The following is a 19539-nucleotide window of genomic DNA, read 5'->3' on the forward strand; positions in this document are numbered from 1 at the left end:
GGTATACTCGACACATGTCCAACATGGTTTTCTTCGCTGTCATTTGACCTTTCCCAAAGCAGGGGCCTTGCACAAATAAAGCTGCTCGCGGCCACTTTAAACTCCTGGTAAAAATATTTAAATGACATTTTCTTCCCTACTTGGAATGAAGACACACACATCCCACAACTGCAACATAATCTGCACCTCAATCCTAAACCTTATTCCTCAGCACTGGTTTCAATGAGACTTAATTCCAATCAAATGTAGCCAACATAAATAGTTGACATCAGAGTGGGAAGAAATGCTTATTTCCCTCCAACTATTGCAGGGGTGAGGAGCCTCAAGCCCTTAGGCTCTTGGCCTGCCTGGCTATTCCTCTCAAACCACACCCATCCATTAACTGACATCACCGGTGACATCAGCTGATGGGCAGGACAACCCAATTTAATCCTCCATTGGCTGCACTGTCTGTTTATATAGCCTGGGAAGCAGGATTCAATTTCTGCTCATTCATCAGCTGATTAAAGGCTGGAATAAGATCGTCACAAGACTGGAGATGTAAAAGGGATGGGGGAAACTTACAAAGGTTTCTGAAAGCTGCTTCCATCTTCCCTTTTAAGAATCTAGGAACTTAAAAGGGAAAAGGGTTGGAAAAGCCTCTGCAAGTCTCCACACTATTAAGTCCCTGATCTTAAGTAGTGGGGAGGGGGCTGGATCTGCAAAAGCTTTTGCAAGCCTTCTCCTGCTTCCCTTTTACAACCAGAGGGAAAAGGGATTTTGACAAGTCGAATCTGATCCTGATAAGGATCTGGATCGCTACAATGGTACGTGTATTCTATGCTACCACATATATGCTGTGAATGTTTACACCTTCTTTTCACTTACATTTAAAATGCAGTTAGGTATCTTATGTGTAGATATAATTATTATTCTTACCAAACTATAATTATTTGCTCAAGGTATCATGCCATCCCATCAACCCTAGGGCTTGTTTGTTTTTTGGTGCTGCTATAAGCACTAGAAGATAGCTTGTATGGACAGAACAGGAAGAAAAAAGATGCACCACTGTGTGATTTTACTTTTATATTATTTGAATGATGCTATAATAATCTATTTATTCAAAACTGTTATTACACTATTGGCCAAAACTTCACTATATTCTTTCCGATAAAAAAATTGCAGCTTTACATCCCATTTGTATAGCATTCTTCAAAATGGAATATGCTGGAGCCTACAGAAGAGAGAGAGAAGATATTTAAATATACTTTGCAGCTTAGTTTGAATAATTCTGAGTCTTGTGCTACCGTAGAAACTCCAAACCTGGCATCCAAGAGACCATATATTAAGTACCGTATTTTTCTGTGTATTGGATGAGGTTTTTTGACTCAAAAATTATGTCAAAAAACTGGGGTCGTCCAATACACAGATAGTGGCATGGGCGGGGGGGGGGGGGGAGAAGCAGGGCGCGCCAGCCATTCGGTTGACACGAGCACTGCTTCCCCCGATGCCGCTCGATCGGGGGGGGGGGTCCTGCCTGCAGCTGCGTGGGGGGAGGAGAAACCGCACGCCACCAGCCAGCTCGTTGGCAGGAGCACAACTTCCCCCAATGCCACTGCGGGCAGGAAACGATCTAGGGAGTGCTTCCTGCCCATAGCTGCCTGCAGGGAGAGGCTCAACAACTTTGGGCCGTCGCCCCTCATTTTTTAAAAATTGAGTTCCCCCAATATAGGGGGAATCTTATACATGGGGGCGTCCTATAGACGGAAAAATACGGTAGTTACAGAGCCACCTTATACAAACCATTGGTCCATGTGTGCAAGCAGCCAGACCTAGTCTCCGTATTTGACATCACTGCACTGAAATCCTTAATAGAGTCAGATCCAGGTTTGCAATCCGAAACCCAATCGAAGTGCCCTCTGGGAAACTCCCTGCAGTCTTGGGGGCTTCACTGGGGAGAGGCAAGACCTGTCCTCCATTTAAAAGTTAGCATTGGCCTCGACATAAGCATAATTCAATGGCATTCTGGGGGATTTAAATGGTGTCCTTTCTGTTAAAATTTCCAAGAGGAACCTGGAGCAATGCTACCTTGGGGGTAATTAAAAAACTGGGTGGCTCACAGCCCCAGTGATTTATCCATGTGTGGACTCGGGGCTGCCATCGGTGGTGAGCCATGCCGGGGTGATGAGGAACCATCCACGAACATGGATTTCAGGTGCTAAAACCAGCCATGATGGATAGCCTGGGGAGTTAATGATTGGCACCTACCAGCTCTGCGTCATGATCAAGTCCAATGTCGTGATGCTCCATCTCCTCATCCCTGAATTTCTTTATTACCTTGTTTAAAAGCAAAAACATACCAGATGAATATCTGTCTTACATGCAAGTCAACAGAGATGCCAGAACACCCAGGGTTGTAGCCCGTAAGTCCAACTCAAGAGTAGACCCACTGAAGCTAAGGAACATACCATATTTTTCGCCCTATAGGACGCACTTTTTCTCCTCCAAAAAATGAAGGGGAAATGTGTGTGCATCCTATGGGGCGAATGGAGGCTTTCGCTGAAGCCTGGAGAGCGAGAGGGGTCGGTGCGCACCGACCCCTCTCGCTCTCCAGGCTTCAGGAAGCTATCTGCAGCAGCCTGCATCTCAAAGCCTGGGGCGCGCTGCTCAGCACGCCCCGGGCTTTGGGCAGATATCCACAAGCCTGGGGAGCCCGGCGGGAGTTCCTGCCGGGCTCCCTAGGCTTGCGGATAGCAGCCTGTTCTGGAGGCTGGGGTCGGAGGAAGCTTGGGCTTCCCCCGCCCCAGCCCCGCGCCTGGGGGGGGAAATAATTTTTTTCCCTTTATTCCCCCCCCCAAAAAAAACACTAGGTGCGCCCTATGGGCCAGTGCGCCCTATGGGGTGAAAAATACGGTAAGTTAGGCCCCATCTGCGCTATACATTTAAAGCAGCACCATACCACTTTAAATGGTCATGGCTTCCCTCAAAGAATCTGGGAACTGTAGTTTGTTGATTGTGCTGTCAGTTGTTAGGAGACCGCTCTTCCCTCACAGAGCTACAATTCCCAGAGTTCCCTGGGAAAGAGGGATTGACTGTCAAACCACTCAGGGAACTGTAACTTTGTGAAGGAAATGGGAGTCTCCTAACAGCTCTCAGAATCAGGGCTTTTTTTCAGCCAGAACTCACCAGATTTTGTGACCCTCCCATCACCCTTCAAAAGTTAACCCAAATGTTTGTTTAAAAAATGCCTATTTTACACTTCAGCCCATGGAGTGATGACCGTAAAACTAGCCAACCATGGATTAAAACACACCTCTAATAATTCTCTGTATTTTTCTGGATCCTCTTCCACAAGTGTCCTGATCTGGTTGTTATAATGGTGAGATATGCTCTCCTCTACAGCCACAGTGCAAGCCATCGCACCTTCTTTTCCAAGCAAGGCAGTTCCAGCACCTGTTGCAGAGTCATTGAAATAAAACACGTGCCCCATATATGTATTTGAATTAAAAATGAAGAAGGAAAGGTGAAAGAGAGAAAAGGTTTAGCCTCACCTAACATAAATCCCGCAATGTTCCAGAAAGGCAACAGAATGGTTGGCCGGACTCTGTACAAGATCATTAACTCGTTGAACTTTTTCAAATGGCCCTTTTCCTGATCCCACATTTTCTGCATTAAAAAAAAATGGCATTCAGAAAGACAACTGCAGTAACATGGAAGGAAAATCTTCCCCAGTATCAGCCTTCAGGATACATTATAGATTTAAGAGCGCTGCTGTCATTTTCAACACTATTACATTATTGTTGCATTCTGATGCAACTTCTCCAATACACTGGTACCTTGGTTGTCGAACGACTTGGCTCCCGAAAGCCGCAAATCCAAAAGCAAGTGTTCCAGTTTGCAAACGTTTTTTGGAAGCCAAACATCCAACGCGGCTTCCGCTTGAGTGCAGGAAGCTCCTGCTGCCAATTGGAAGCCATGCCTTGGTTTTCAAATGGTTCCAGGAGTCGAAAGGACTCCCGGAATGGATTAAGTTTGACAACCAATGTACCACTGTACTCTAAACCATGGTTTGGAGGACTGGGAATAAAGCCCATGACCATAAGCACCCTCCTTTCCTCACATGCCTGCCTCACATCACCATTCAACCAAACCACTGTTTGCAGTTATGTCTGAACTGGCAAACAATGGGTTGAGGAACACGCCATACCAGGATCAAAACAGAGATATGAAAAATAGTCTGAAACAACTTAAAATTACAAAAATTTAGTGGGTCTTAAAAATATGCGTCGTAAGTATCAAAAGTCAAGAGTGAGCAGGTGTGATAGATTCTAAGTGGTGTACAATCAGGTACAGCATAAATTGTTGTATCCATAATATCTGGTGGCCTTCATTTACATTTTTTCTTATTGTATTTTAATATTAATGTTGTGTTTTAATTAGTGTAACCCACCCTGGGACCTTAGGGAGAAGAACGGCGGGTAATAAATTGTATAAATAAATAAATAAAACACAAGAAAGGTTTCAGAAAAAAATACAGGTATAGGTTAGAAATAGTCACCCTTATAACTGGTCCTACTGAAGTTCTCCCTAGCACTGCCATTTGTCCTGCATAAATGCGGTTCGCCCCATATTCCCCAGCATGATCCACTCTGATTATACGGTCAATAATTGGCTTATTGATGCTTTCATAGGTCGTTCCAGTACTACAGCATCTGTAAGGTGAGTGCAAGGATGGCAAATGCCATCTTCTTCTTCCACCTGTAAAAACATACATTTTATTTATCAGGGAAAAAGTCAGAACAAGAATCCTGTCACTATTTTATAACAATGGGGCGGGAGGAGGGCAGCCAGGAAGTTTTTCTACTTGGTAATAACTACAGCTGTGATGTTAGTCATTCAATTAAATCAACTAAAAAGGCCATAAAATCCCTTTATATTGGAAGGGGGTTTCCAGGGAATTAAATTATTATTACTAATTAGAAAAACTGCAGGTGGAAAAGGTGTTCTTAAAAGAAGCATTTCACTCTGAGCAGCAAAAGAGAAACACCCTCAAGGCTGGTGCCTGCTGCAATGTTTCACACATAATTTTTTAAAAACTGAGTTGATTTTAAGAATGTAGCTCCCTCTATGAATTTATAGAAAAAGCATTAACTAACACTCCTTCAATTAATGAAGGAAGACTTCTCTATCCGGATGACAGCCTTCATAATAACAACAGCTTTGGATCTTCGAGAGACTACTTTGTACAACCCTTCACTGGGAGAACACTCCGCTTGGTCCTGCTCCCTGCTTCTTGTTGCTTAATAAATTATTAGCATTCTTATTATTTGTAAAAATCTCTGAAAATATAATATTTAGTATACTAATAATGAGATTTAAGTATATCCAGTGCTTTTTTTCTTTTAAAAAAATGTTTAGGGGTACTTTCATTTCGATTCCAGAAAATCACCATTTTATAGGGAAAAATAAATACAGTAAACGGACCAAAGTACAAAGATTCACAAAATGTTTAGGGGTATGCGCCGCCCCCCCCGAAAAAAAGTACTGAGTATATCATTAATAACAATACTAAGTTAAAATACGAGAGTTATAGCGCGTCAAATATTATTGTTGCAGCATCCTATTCTTTTAGCTGCTGCAGGGACCTGACTGCATGCTGAAGGAGTAAGATCTAAATCATGCAGCTGTGGCCGAGCGTGCCTCTGAGCGTACACAGAGCGCCTTCCCCTCACCGCCACCCATTGCGACAGACGAGGGTGTGTCAAGGGGACTGAAAAGGGCAGGGCGGGGGGGGGAGGACGTTTAGAGGGCGGCAAGGAGCACCGGGGAGGCACGAAGGAGAACAGCCCGGGAGAGGGGCGGCTCCGCCACAGGCGCCCACCCGCCCTACCTTCCCTGCAAAGGGACCGCCAGCACTCAGCTCGCAGCAGCTGCAGCCCCGCCGCCATCCTCCCGCCCACGGGCACCTGGCGCGGGCCGATGACGTCGCAGCCATCGGCCTGCCCAACCGCGCTCACTCTAGCAACTAAAGACAGACCAAAGTCGCCTTCGCGTTCCCAGCTATTATACAACATTGCTTTGTGCCAATAGATTTATAAAGATGTAGACTTACAGAAAGGTGCAGCTTTCCGGGTTCCTTTCTAACTTTTATTCTGCCTGCCGCCGAGCGGAGAGAGAAACTGACAGCCCATTACAGGCATTTCGCTTATCCACTCCTGTTCCTACCCACGCACGAACCTACCTACCTACTTACACACACGCGCGCGGCGTGGGAGCTTTGGCCTTTCGTATCTCTGTGTTCCCCTCTGAGTTCTTTGGTTCCCGCCCTCGCTCGCCTTCCCTTTCCCCCATTGGAGAAAAGCGACCGTCAATTCCTCGGGAGGCGCGTCCTCCTGCGGTTGTCATGGCGACCACCGAACGCCTTCCCAGCGCTGAGGGCTGAAGCGATGGCGGCGCTGCTGGGGGGCTCTGTGTCCCCCCGGGGACTGGCCCGCTCGGTGGCCCACAGGCTGTAAGGAGTGTGTATGTGTGTGCGCGCGCTTCAATGGGTGGGAAACGGGGGCAGAAATGTAATTCGTAATTATCTGTCTGTGTGTGTGCATGCTTTAATTCTATTAATCTTTAATTGCTTGTTAATGGTTCTTCCCCCCCCCCGCCCCTGTTTTTCACTGCTGTTCTTTTATCGGTAATGCTCCTTGAGTTCCTGTCAGGGGGGAAAGGCATAAAATAGTTGCATTATTGTTATTATATTAATAATATATACCCATGACACCAGCAACATACATAATTATACAATTATTTGTAATCTGCCTTGTGGGCTTTTCTTTAGAGTCAATTGTATTTAATTAATAAATACAAAAGGACTTTGACATGACCGTAACAGTACAGAGCACACAACAGCTTAATATGTTTATTTATTATTACACTTACTTCACCTTTTCTACAAAGAGCTCAAGAGGTAGCATACATTCTTATTTCTTTCATTTTTCCTCACAGTGACCCTGTGAGGTAGATTAGGCTGACAGGCAGCGACTGGTCCAAAGTCACACAGTGAGCTTCATGGCCAAATGGGGATTTGAACCCTGGTCTCTCAGTCCTCTAGCCACTGTGCCACACTGGGTCTCATAATCGCTCCCATGATGGGAGTGAAAACCCACAAGCACACTAAATACATCCACTTAGCAGTGACCATCAGGGACTGATAAATGTTAATGTTAATTTTTTTTTTTTAAATTAAGATCTAGCAACCCTAGTTATAAAGCACAAGATTGAACAGACATTTGGCTTGCAGTATACAGCTGTCTGATCTTATAAAATATGTTCAGGGCAATGGCCCCATCCACATTCCCTACTACCTAGACAGGTACTTCACAGCACTGTCATATGTAAATGGAACTTATGCCTTGGTAAGTATGTGTAGGATTGCTGCCTTGGAGATCTGCCCTTTCCATCCTGCTTGGCAACGCTTCAACCATCATCCCAGGCCAATACGTGATCTTTAAATGCTAAATTTGTACTGCAAAATTAGACAGGGAAGTAGAAGCATCTTGACACTCCCGAACTCTTCACGATAGCTTTGTGATTTTGAATGTTATGATGGCAAAGGGAGCAGCATAGCCAGATGGCAATTATGCTTTTTTTAAAATAAGGAAAAAATGTGTTTTCCCCCATTTAGAAAGTATTATGTTGATGTACAAAGAAAAGAAGATTCCTTCGATTCATCTGGAATCATCCATGATGAGACTGAAAGTTTGCGTTTGGTAAATATTTGTCAACGTATGTGTGGGTTTCCAAATCACATCTGTTGCACACAATGAAGGCTGGTACATTAGGGAAAGGGGGGCACTGGCCCACTAACCTCAGGCAGCTCCCCACCTTCCTATCTTCTCACTTGCAACCAGGCTTGGGGGTGGCAATCTAAGTATGAAGGGAGTTCCAGCAACATCTGGAGGATACTATTCTAGCACTAATTAGCTTACCAGAAAATGTTCATTAGTAGATCTACCTTCTGCCTACTCCTGTTGTAACTTATCATGTGGTGGCTGATTGTTAGCCTCTCCCCATTTGGTCTTTGCTGAGTTGTTATGCTGCATCTGGCCTTGATGGTGATTATCATGGTAGCAAACTTGACCCTCGTGCCTTGCCATCCTAGCCATGTCCATTGAGAGCAGCACAGTGTCTGATCTTATTTATACTCTGGCCATCTGGCTGGGTTGTCCCCCCCCCCCACTCTATCCTATATGGCTGTAGTCCCACTGAGTTCAATAGGATTTATATCCAAACATGTGTTTAGGATTGCAGCCTAAATTTATAGATTTTGAGTGGTATTTGCAATACCAGTGAGATGCATTGGATTTTTTTATTTTTTATGATTGAGCATTTTGACATTTGCATATAGAAAAGTGGGTTTTTAATGTTGAATACGCACACACAAAAACTAGTTTTGTGTATTGTAGATTTGAGCCTATTAGCTTTCTTGTAGAGTTTCTCAAGATTCCCCCACCTAAATAGTTTTCTAAGAATCTTCATTTTTACTGGTCTTGCAGCATCCAGCATTTTTGATGAAGCAGAAGGAAAACCGGGAGCTGGAACATAATTTTGCTGAGATTAAATTGGAAGCATCCTTACGTGCCTTTATGGGGAGCACTGAAGAATGCAACAGAAAATTGCAGAAAAGCCCAGAAAAGCAAAAGGATTTGGAAAAGCTTATTAAGAAGATGGCACAAGTAATATTTAGAATCACTCTTCTCTATTTCTTTATGCATACCACCTTTTAAATACATATCATTTCATGATTGGGGAATCATCTGCCGTGTATGTTGGTAGAGCCATCATATGGGAAATAGCAGTGTGTATCCAGCCAGTGGGTGTGTTCACACTTAATAAGTTCAAGGCACTGGTTTTGGTGTATAAAGCCCTCTACAGCCTAGGACCAAGAAACCTGAAAGATCATCTCTCTCCTTATATACCCAGTTGGTCACTGTGCTCTGCAAGAGAGGCCCTCTGCAGATACCATTTTTTCACAAGTTCTGTTCCGCACAATATAGGAATCCAACCTTCAGTTCCATGGTACCTGCCCTTTTGAATTCCCCCTCTTCAATATTAGACAGGAACTGTCTTTGTTGTCACCTACTGAAGACCTTCCTCTTCCCACAAACCTTTTAAGCAGAGAACTTTTCCAGCCATCATCTATATTGGAATTGTTTTTAAAATGCTTTCATTGTTTTGTCACTTGTTATTTGCTGCTATGGGCTCCTTTGGGATTTAAATTTAATAAATAATAACGCCAAACTGCAGTTTGACATTACACATCTCAAACTACAAGAAAGAAGATTCCACCTAAACATTAGGAAGAACTTCCTGACAGTAAGAGCTGTTTGACAGTGGAATTTGCTGCCAAGGAGTGTGGTGGAGTCTCCTTCTTTGGAGGTCTTTAAGCAGAGGCTTGACAACCATATGTCAGGAGTGCTCTGATGCTGTTTCCTGCTTGGCAGGGGGTTGGACTCGATGGCCCTTGTGCTCTCTTCCAACTCTATGATTCTAGGATTGCGTGCCTCTTCCGCTTCCTTCCTCCCACTGAACAAGGCAGTTCCCTGCCTGTATGGTGGAGCAGCTGAGTGGTGGGCTAAGACAGGGGAGATCTCGATTCAAATCTCCACTCATTCCTGAAGCTTACTGGGTGATCTTGAGCCAATTGCTCTCTTGCTGCTTAACCACCTTCATAGGGTTGTTGCAAGGATAAATGGGAAGGGGGAAAACTGTGTATGCCATCTTGAGCTCCTTTTAGAAAGCGGTGGGATGGGGGAGCATTGCTGTCTGTTGTGATCAAGGCCATTATTTCTCCCTCCTCTGACTTATGTCCAGGGCATTTTGTGAAAATAAAACAGTGGCTACCAAGAGACAGCTGTTGAGAAGGCTTAAAAACAAAAACAGAGAGTGATAAAACAAATACGACTATAACAACAAATATGACAAACAAATTAACAGTGAAATAAATTGACAGTATCAGAACTCATCCTCTGCTGCCTACTAATTTTGCTCCCCAGGACTCAGCTCATTTGCTGCAGGCCTTTGCATAGTTGCAAAATCAGGATTCATTATTGAAAGAGTTACAACTGGGTGGTTTTCTAGGCCAGTGTTTCCCAACCCTGGGTCTCCAGCTGTTTTCAGACTACAATTCCCATCATCCCTGACCACTGGTCTTGCTAGCTAGGGATGATGGGAGTTGTAATCCAAAAACAGCTGGAGAACTAAGGTTGGGAAACACTGTTCTAGGCTCCCAAAGCATCTAGCGTTTTGACTTGCATTAGACAAGTTAGTAACGTGGTCTGCATCTTTATTTGTAGGATTACATACCTGATAGAACAAACAAAGGCAAAGCAAAAAGTACAAAAAGGTAAAACCTATTGCTGTCTAATTGTTGCCTAATGATCAGCAGAAGCCCTTGCTGCCCCGCTGATTGCTAGAATGCAAATGTACAAAGAACAATCTCAAATTATTTTCCCCCTGAAATTATAGTAGTTGAGTGTATGAAAGAAAACCTATTGCATCAAATCATAGAAACTTAGAGTTGCCTATTGCATTAACCTATTGCATTAACACACTCAAACACCCCACTGCAGCTGCCACACATGTGCCGTGTCTGTGAGCTACTGGCAGTGGATTTGGGATTCACACAACCACAGCTGCTGGTTGAACCAAACTGGGATGCTCTGGATGCAGCCCCTGCTTGTGCAAAATGGCAGCTAGATCCTATGGTTTTGTCATTTTGAGATGACAGTGTATAATTGTGTCCAGTCTCTCCTATTGAAAGCTGTTGGTTTTGCAGTCAGGCCCAGCGCCAGCACCTGGCATGCTTGGGTAAATACTGGGGGTCCCCAACACCAATGTCAGGATTTTTAATTTAACGGGGGCTGAGATTTAGGATTCAGTACTGAAGAGAGAAGCACAGGCTTAGGTGTTGTAGAAGTAGTCACTCTCATTCCCAACTGATCCCTCTGATTGTAGCAATGCTATATTGGGGGCCCGCAGGCATTTGGGTGAAGTAGGCGGGCGCTACAGACCTGCCTAGCCCATTACTTTGGCTAGCTGGCCACTTGCCCACCCATAGTGCCAGCTAGGGACAGCACTGAGCAGAGTTATGAGCTGCATACACAGATTCTACAGCCTTGCCACCTTTATTACGCTGCCCCCAACATGCACACATCAGGGGAAAGATAATCATTTTTAAGCCAGTGGCGTCAGGGAAGGGGTGTAGCTCAGTGATAGAGCATCTGATTTGCATGCAGAAGGTATCCTGGGTTCACTTCCAGCATCTCCAGGTATGGCTGGGAGAGATCCATGCCAGAAACCCTGGAAAGCTGCTAGCAGCCAGTGTAGACAGTACTCAGATAGACCTCTCAGCACCTCTCCAGAGCCACCACTTGTAAGCAAGTGAGCAGCCAGCAGCTCCAGCAGTGAGTTTGTGTATGCGATCCCCAGGTCTGTTCAGCAGTGCCACCATCATCTTAGCCAGGCACACACCCCCATCAGCCCAGGACCCCCAAAACTTGGAGCTGGGCCTGCTTGTTGTAAATATCAGCATTTTTCTTGGCATTAATTAACTGTACCTTTGTTTTTCATCAGGCAGGAAAATCTGCAGAGCACACCCTCCAGACTACATATAACTACTACTCCATGTATGGCACCAGAAGTACGGAGACTCATTTCATCGGCTTCCAAGCTAATCGTGGCTGCTGTGTGTATCAAGTCACCCTCTTTCACACATTGACAAAATTGTTAAGCATTTCCCCTAAAATCTGTCACTGTTCCTTTCTAGCAAACATCTCACAGCAATAATTCTGCTACTGTTTTACTTCTAGAGTTGAGAGTAGACAGCTTTTGTGAACACATCTCTCTGTCAAACTCAACGGATAAAAAACATATTTCTCAAGAATTTATGTTGATTCTCTCTCTCTCCAGACTTCTGAGGCCTCTCCGAGAGAAATGGGAACAACCCAAGAAAGGTTTTCAACCTCAAAGAGAAAAGAAGCAAAAAATATTCAAAGTTTGGACAGTGGCAGCAAGGCAGGCCTTTCCTCCACACATTCTCACAAAGATGAAGCAAGAAGGTACGGCAGCATGGTGGTATGCCAGTTGGCAACTTGAAAGCAACCTTTGCCCCAAATTCCATACATTCAAACCCAGAGATGGGAGGATTTGTTCCTTTCTACCAGTTCCTCATTTTCCCAAAAAAATTAGTTATTCACATCTTGCAACAATTTGCTATTTTATTTTATTTTTAAATCCTCATGAAAACTCACCAGCATTCTAGTGCAAATTTATCCCCCCCAAAAAATTTTACATGACTAATGTGCAGTTTTGCAAGCAATTTCCCCTAATATAGTGCATGTTTTTAATCACTAATACCTCTACAGTGGTACCTCGAGTTAAGTACATAATTCGTTCTGCAGGTCTGTACTTAACCTGAAACTGTTCTTAACCTGAAGCACCACTTTAGGTAATGGGGCCTCCCACTGCTGCCGTGCCATCGGAGCATGATTTCTGTTCTCATCCTGAAGTTCTTAACCTGAAGCACTATTTCTGGGTTAGCGGAGTCTGTAACCTGAAGCGTATGTAACCTGAAGTGTATGTAACCCGAGGCATCACTGTATTTTTATCCACATTTTGATAAACAGTGGTTAGCTGGAGAAATGCACCCCATAATAAGGTTAAGTTCAGATTTTAAAGGATGGCTGTGTTTTGGTTTGCATATCATGCTTTAAATGTACACTGAATCAAATGTCTCCTCCATCCTTAGACTAACCATTTCACATGCCCGATGATGCTTCCTATCCTCCTGAGATTCCGTCTTCTTTCTTTCTCTTTGCTTTTTGTCTTTCAGAAAAGTATTCCCACCTCCTCCTTTCCCTTGCAGCTGATGGATCAGTTTTCTCTGGGCACCTAATTGCCCTGGCATCTCCTCCTTTTAGCAGTGGACGAGCCATCTCTGGGATTGTTAGGCTTTTTCATTGAGGTGACATGATGAAGGGATCCTACAGTTTTATTAGTGTTGATATTTGCTCATTTCTGCTGGGTTTAGGTAAAGGTACCCCTGACTGTTAGGTCCAGTCGTGGACAACTCTGGGGTTGTGTGCTCATCTCGCTCTATAGGCTGAGGGAGCCGGTGTTTATCCGCAGACAGCTTCTGGGTCATGTGGCCAGCATGACTAAGCCACTTCTGGCAAACCACAGCAGCACCCAGAAACGCCGTTTACCTTCCCGCTGGAGCGGTACCTATTTATCTACTTGCACTTTGATGTGCTTTCGAACTGCGAGGTGGGCAGCACCTGGGACCAAACAATGGGAGCTCACCCTATCACAGGGATTTGAACCACTGACCTTCTGATCGGCAAGCCCTAGGCTTTGTGGTTTAGACCACAGCGCCACCCACATCCCTAACCCACCTGCAGAATGCTAGATTTTCCTTTGACTCTGATGAAGATCTTGTGTCAACTTTGTGCAACACAAGCATCCCCCTTCACAACTAAAGTTGACCTTCTAGCACTGCTGGGATGAGTGGGGGCACAGTGGCATTATCTTGTGTGTGTGAGAGAGGAGGAATGATGCAAGGATGTGAGATGCCCTTGACACAAGTTCATTGGCTGCCTTTGTGTGTTGGGGAAGGGGGAATGATTGATTGGGCTATGGTGGTGTTTCTAGAGATACCAAGGATGTATCTGATACATTTAAGCATCTTTTTCATATATTCTGGTTGTGAGTTTCTCCCCCTCTTGGGCTGAATATCATTGGATATGTGGTCATTACACCAGAATACCAGTGGCTTATTTCTGGCCTCTGTGTAATGTGAATATAGGATTGCTTCTTTTCGTTGGGATGCACCTTTGATCTTCTAATTTATTTCCTGGCTTCTCAAGAAGTCCTTCTCAAAAAATGCGAATGGGATTTTAAAATGTTTTCATTTTCTGGTGCCTTTCAGGGTTAAACGAAACCGCGAAGGGAAAAAATGGAAAGAGGTGAAGAGATCATCTGAAACATCAAGCACTTCCAACAACTCCAAGAAATCTAACAGGCCTTTTTTGAAAATTCCCCCTAAAGCAAGTGATATAAGCTCAGATGATGGAAGGTCCGTAGCTCTAAATTTGCAAACTGGACAAAACGAAGCATTTAGGAAAGGTATACTTAGAAGCAGAACCTCCTCAGCAATGTCTGAACACCAAGATAAGCAGTCAAATGCTCAATGGAAGAACTTTTCACCCACTCAGCAATTTGCAGAGAATTCTGCTGGACCTTCCAATAAACCACTTAAAATCAAAAGGCAAGAGTCATCTCTCAGACCCACTGAAACAGTCCCAAAAGTTAAGAGCTCTCCAGCAAGCAAGTTTTTGAATACAAGACCAATCCAGAGTTCCAGGAGTAATCGAGAAGAAAAAAGACGCAACACAAAATATTCTGCAAAATCGACCGCTGAAGTGATAAGTATCCAGAGTTTAATGTCCATAGAAAAGACTCAGAAGCAATATGATCCCACACCGATTTCTGGGTGGTTTCTTAAAGGGCAAGGCAATCAAATACACAGCCAAGGTGATCAGAAAAGCAAGCTTGTGGAAAACTCTGAAATCGACTGGCCTCAAAATGAGCAAAAGTGGTGTGATTTAGTATCAAGCAACCCTGAATGCCGCCAGGTTCATTTTCAAACACTTCAAGAAGAGTCTATTCCTGGCACCGCTGCTTGGGAACACCCTTCTTTGGAAAGTTGTAGCCTGCAAAACCTAAAAAGCCCCGAAGATGCAAATCAGTCAATTGTCACCAATAAAGTATCCACTGGGATTTTGGCAGGTCTTCAAGAGGATCAGAACAATGACCATATCCCCGTGGTCCAGCGTGAATCGCATTTTCTGTATCAAGTGTGCCAGGAAATGGAAGAAGATGTATCACCAAGTTTAACTATGAATAGGTCTATGAATCCCGATGGAAATGTCAGAAACCAAAGTACACACCATCTTTTAGACCAGCTCTTCTCTTCAGAGGAAGAAGGGGACAGCTATGCCATTGAGGACCCTGTCAATACTACACAGATGCAGGATGTTACTTTAGAAGAGTCCCAGGATAAGCAAATGATGTCTCTCCCATCAGTGACACCAGGTGCTTGCAGGTGTTCAGAACTACTGAGTTACTGTGTGTGTCAAGCTCCTGAAAAGCAACGTCTGGGACCCCCTGTCAAAACCGCAACTATATTAGAAAGACTGGAAAGTGAGCAGTCGGAAGAAGAATTCACCATTTCATCTGCCTCTAGCAGCCTGAGTGCCAGATCATTAACTGGCCTATGTGAACAGATGGTAAGGCATTTGAAGTTGTGCTTTAATGACTTCTACTTGGCTTCTGGAATGAGGTTTCCCATTACTTTTCAGCAAAATTGGAAGCTGCCTAATTAGGCTAAACCCATCTTTTAAAATTGGGCAGATCGGTTATGATTTATTGGGCAGCTCAAGAGGTTCTGAGCCAATCTGCCATTTGTCTCTTACTAGTGCTGCAGCTCATTCTCTATCTTCATGTTCAAGTAGGTTTTGGGGAAAGGGCTTTCTGATGCATCCTCACCTGTTCGGAGGAGTTTACCTGGTAGTGGTGGGTAGCCACACCACAGTCATCGGCACTACGCAGATCAGATCCACCATATAAATGTCCCTCAATGAACTAGAATGATGCTGCCTCAGGGGTATTTGATAGGTCATGCTCAGGATGGTCACCATACATTACTTGTCAAAGTGGACATCTGGGATATGGCTCTCTTCATATTACATTGTACCATCTCAGCAGCCCCACATCATTATGAATAAAACTTTTGTATCAGCCTGAAGTGCTTTCTCGTGATTACTGGCTCCAGGACAGGGGTGGGAAACCCATGACCCTCACGTTATCAATAGACTACAACTCCCATCATCCTTGACAATTGGTTATGCTAGCTGGGGCTGATGGGAGTTGTAGTCCAACAACAACTGGACGGCATGATGTTGGCAGCCCCTGGTCTATGACATAAGAGCTGGACAGCATAAGCAGTAGATCTAATTATGTTGATCTATGGCAGACACTGATGTAAGCAGCTGCCTCCTGCAATTTTATAGAGTTTAAATAGATGGTGATTACTGTTCCCATTCAATCTTCTCTCTCCAGGGCTAAATATATGTTTGTCAACCTATTTATATGCACTAGAACAGTGCATCCCGTTTATTGTGCAAATTCATCCAAGGTGCCTGTTTTCAAAGATTTTACCTCTGCTACAACATACGTACTTCATGTGAAAGAGACATACTTTTGCTGAACTGTGTGCACATATTTACACACACCTGGCTCTAGCTGTTAGATCTTGGGGGCTGTGTAAAATACAAAATAGTTCCAGCGAGCCTGAAGTCTTCTTAACCCTGGGCCAGAAGATCTCCTCCATAGGAACTGCCCTGACATCTGAATTAGGGATAATCTAACATTTCCAACAGAAATCTGTGTTAACTCCCTATTATCTAAATGTTACCTACATGTGCTTTTCATCCTAGAGCAGAAACAGCAAGGAGGAAAACAACACTGACCCTAGCATGGAACTTCTTGTTCAGAAACTTCGGAAGGTGATGCCAGAAGAGACCACCAGATGTCAAGATCGGTTCTGTCAAGAAAGCAAAAAGCCAAGGTATGAAAACTTTAATCCTGTTGGAGAACGTCAACTTTGAATTTTTAAAAATATGATACTCTAGATGTTTCCAGGTGTGCTGTAACATCACGGTTTCATAGTTTGGCCAGAGAGATTATGCCTAGGGATAAGTCCCCAACCACCACCACTCCCTCCCCACTTACATTCAACATATGGATGGCTAATGAGTTAGCAGCCCTTTCTTGCCATTAACATCTGGTCATTCAGGCAGGGTAAAAGCAAAGGAAGAAGTAAAGACTGAATCTGCCATGGATGCTTCAGCTGAGATTTCGGCACTGCAGGGGGTTGGACTGGATGACCCTTGGGGTCCCTTCCAACTCTAAGTTTCTATGATTCAATGAATCCTGTACATGTGAGAAAGCACTTCATCCCCAATGCTCTTAAGGTTGTCTGAAAGCTCACCCTCTTGTTCACATCTGTGCAGCATATCCACATTATTCAAGCGTGCAGAAAAGCATTATGTGGCTGCCTCCCACTTACAGATACCCCCCCCCCCCGCGCATGTCTGCCAAAGCTCAAGTTACAGAATTCTGGAAAGCATGCTTGGACTGGTTTCTGGTGCATGCATTGGTTCAAGAGTAATGTTTGAATAACGTGGTCTCATGTGGTGGTGGTTTGTATGTGTGTTATTTGGTTCAGAGTGGAGTACCTTTGAGGCTTTTAAATACTTTGGATCTATGGCTAAATTTAGGGACGCAGGACAGTACCAAACAAAACCCACCACTTTTTTTTTTCCTGAGCAGTGATCAGATGGGAAGAGGAAGCATTCAGAAGGTCTTTTTAAAAAGTGTTCCTTGCTGGGAAGGGTAGTAAGGTTACTTTTGTTGTGTCTCTCACTGCTTCAAATTAAGCTTAATGCTCAGTTTCGCTTCCTTAATCTCCACGTACCCGAACATTATGTTTCAGTTTTACTTCCTTGTTTGGGTGAAGAGTCTACAGAGCAAAGCAAGGGAAGTGACTTTGGTCGGGTTTGATTTTCCTTTAGTTCAGTGCAAGGATGTTCCACCTTGTTTCACTCAGGAACAGTTTTGCCATCTGAGCTACATCATAGCCTAGCCCATGGGTAGGCAAACTAAGGCCCAGGGGCCGAAACCAGCCCAATCGTCTTCTAAATCTGGCCCACGAATGGTCCGGGAATCAGCGTGTTTTTACATGAGTAGAATGTGTCCTTTTATTTAAATGCATCTCTGGGTTATTTGTGGGGCATAGGAATTCGTTCTTTTTTCTTTTTCCTTTTCAAAATATAGTCTGGCCCCCCACAAGGTCTGAGGGACAGTGGACTGGCCCCCTGCTGAAAAAGTTTGCTGACCCATGGCCTAGCCAGTCATTTTCTCCCTGTCTAAGTCCATTTTGTAATCCTTGCTTTTTCTCCCTTCAGTTCTCCCACTGAGACGAGAAGAGACTTGGATCATGGAACTGAGGGTGCCTGCGTCAATCAAATAGTTTATTTTTCTCACTTTCCCCAGTCGTTTTAGTGCAGATCCCCAACTCCAAGAGGACCACGTTAATTGTTGCCTCATCTCTTTCCTCATCATAACAAAGGCATGGTAGCCATCGCTCTTTTTTACCACTCTGCTTGCGATTGTTTAATGCATTATTCACTATGTTCATGGAAATCAAATCAGTAGCATTAAGATCTCAAATGCATTTTTCTCCCAATGCCTCTCCAATTTCAGTGACTGTCTGCCCAGGCTGATGCTTGCGTCAGGTATGAATAGAGTGCCGTTTTATTTTTGTAATCTTGACAGCTGATAAAATCACCCACCTGAAACGAAAAAAGCTGTTTCCACTGTGGGAATCTTCTTAAAAGATTGAAAGAAGAACTGACCTCTAAACAAAATCTGCCCATAATGTCCATAGACTCTTGAAATCGACGGGACTGAGCTCTGATTTTTTAAGACAGTTTAATCCCCAGTGTTGAAAGATTTTGAAATTGTCATTTTAAGAAGAGCCCTGCTGGATCAGAACAAAGGTCTGTATAGTCCCAGTAACCAACAGATGCCTCTCACGAAGACTGCAAGCAGGACATGAGCAAAACGCCCAACCATTGTTTTCCAGCAACTTGTACTCGGAGGCATGGTGCCTCTGAACCTGGAGCTTGCAGATTGCCATCACATCTAGAAACCACTGACAGCATTACCCTTTATGAATCTCCCTCCCTTTTTAAAAACCATCTAAATGGATGACTCTCAACAGTAGCAAATCTGATAGTTCAACAATGCACTGTGAGAAGTCCTTCTTTTCAGACCAGTGGTTCTCAAGGGGTGTGGCAGGAAAGGATGGCAAGTATTGCAGGAAGATTGAAGGACAATCAAAGAAACATTTAAACATTTCAGAGTAGCATAGTTGAAAACTATTTTTTTTTGGGGGGGGGGATATCTGTCCATGTCTCTCTTCAAGAGCACTGGCTATACTTCTACAGTTCTTTACGTCTTGTTATGAACAGGGTCTTCCAAATATTAAAGATCAGAAAAGAGAAAGGCTTCTTTGTGTTGAGGAGATGAATTTGTCTCAAATTAGACCTAATATCAAGGAGATTACCCAGCAAAAGCAAGTTCGCACCTCTGCGTTTGTATACATACTTAAGGGGAAAGGTACCATCTAGGGGTCCTTTACTTTTTCTTAAAAAAACCAAAAAACTTAAGATACATATGTAAGAGGCTCGTTTATAATTATATAAGTTCTTATGATTCAAGTTCTTATGTAGCTGTGTTGTTTAATATCTTACGAACGTCCCATGGTCATATTATAAAGTAATTGTGTTGTATGTTATAAATCAAGCACTGCTAGGAGTTGTTTCATTTTGTTTTCCAATGTATTCCTTATCAATAAAAAAATTTGGTGTGGCACAAGCAGATTTT

General features: G+C 43.8%; 2 protein-coding genes across 5 annotated transcripts; one reads left to right on the forward strand and one right to left on the reverse strand.

Annotated features, from left to right (window-relative positions):
- Positions 1 to 1052: 1052 nt before the first annotated feature.
- COQ7 (coenzyme Q7, hydroxylase) lies at positions 1053 to 6068 on the reverse strand. The gene is made up of 6 exons (XM_083711831.1): positions 5870 to 6068; positions 4538 to 4737; positions 3531 to 3645; positions 3293 to 3432; positions 2248 to 2316; positions 1053 to 1213 (listed from the first exon to the last, which is right to left on the reverse strand). The coding sequence occupies exons 1-6, from the start codon at positions 6051 to 6053 to the stop codon at positions 1136 to 1138; spliced, it is 786 nt and encodes a 261-aa protein (XP_083567957.1). The 5' UTR covers positions 6054 to 6068; the 3' UTR covers positions 1053 to 1135.
- An 18-nt stretch (positions 6069 to 6086) lies between these two features.
- On the forward strand, positions 6087 to 19525 carry LOC310831152 (uncharacterized protein). 4 transcript variants are annotated; one of them, XM_083711501.1, is made up of 9 exons: positions 6270 to 6490; positions 7655 to 7739; positions 8526 to 8705; positions 10326 to 10375; positions 11605 to 11716; positions 11941 to 12089; positions 13958 to 15317; positions 16532 to 16657; positions 18057 to 19525. In XM_083711501.1, exons 1-8 carry the CDS (start codon positions 6426 to 6428, stop codon positions 16556 to 16558), a joined length of 2028 nt encoding a protein of 675 aa, XP_083567627.1. In that variant the 5' UTR covers positions 6270 to 6425; the 3' UTR covers positions 16559 to 16657; positions 18057 to 19525. The 4 variants fall into 4 exon arrangements, with proteins under 4 accessions (XP_083567628.1, XP_083567627.1, XP_083567625.1 ...); XM_083711499.1 differs by having other exon boundaries at positions 6301 to 6490; positions 16527 to 16657; XM_083711500.1 differs by having other exon boundaries at positions 6337 to 6555; positions 16527 to 16657.
- Positions 19526 to 19539: the final 14 nt, after the last annotated feature.

This window comes from Podarcis gaigeae (assembly GCF_964106915.1).
Source record: "Podarcis gaigeae genome assembly, chromosome: 14".
Lineage (NCBI taxonomy): Eukaryota > Metazoa > Chordata > Lepidosauria > Squamata > Lacertidae > Podarcis > Podarcis gaigeae.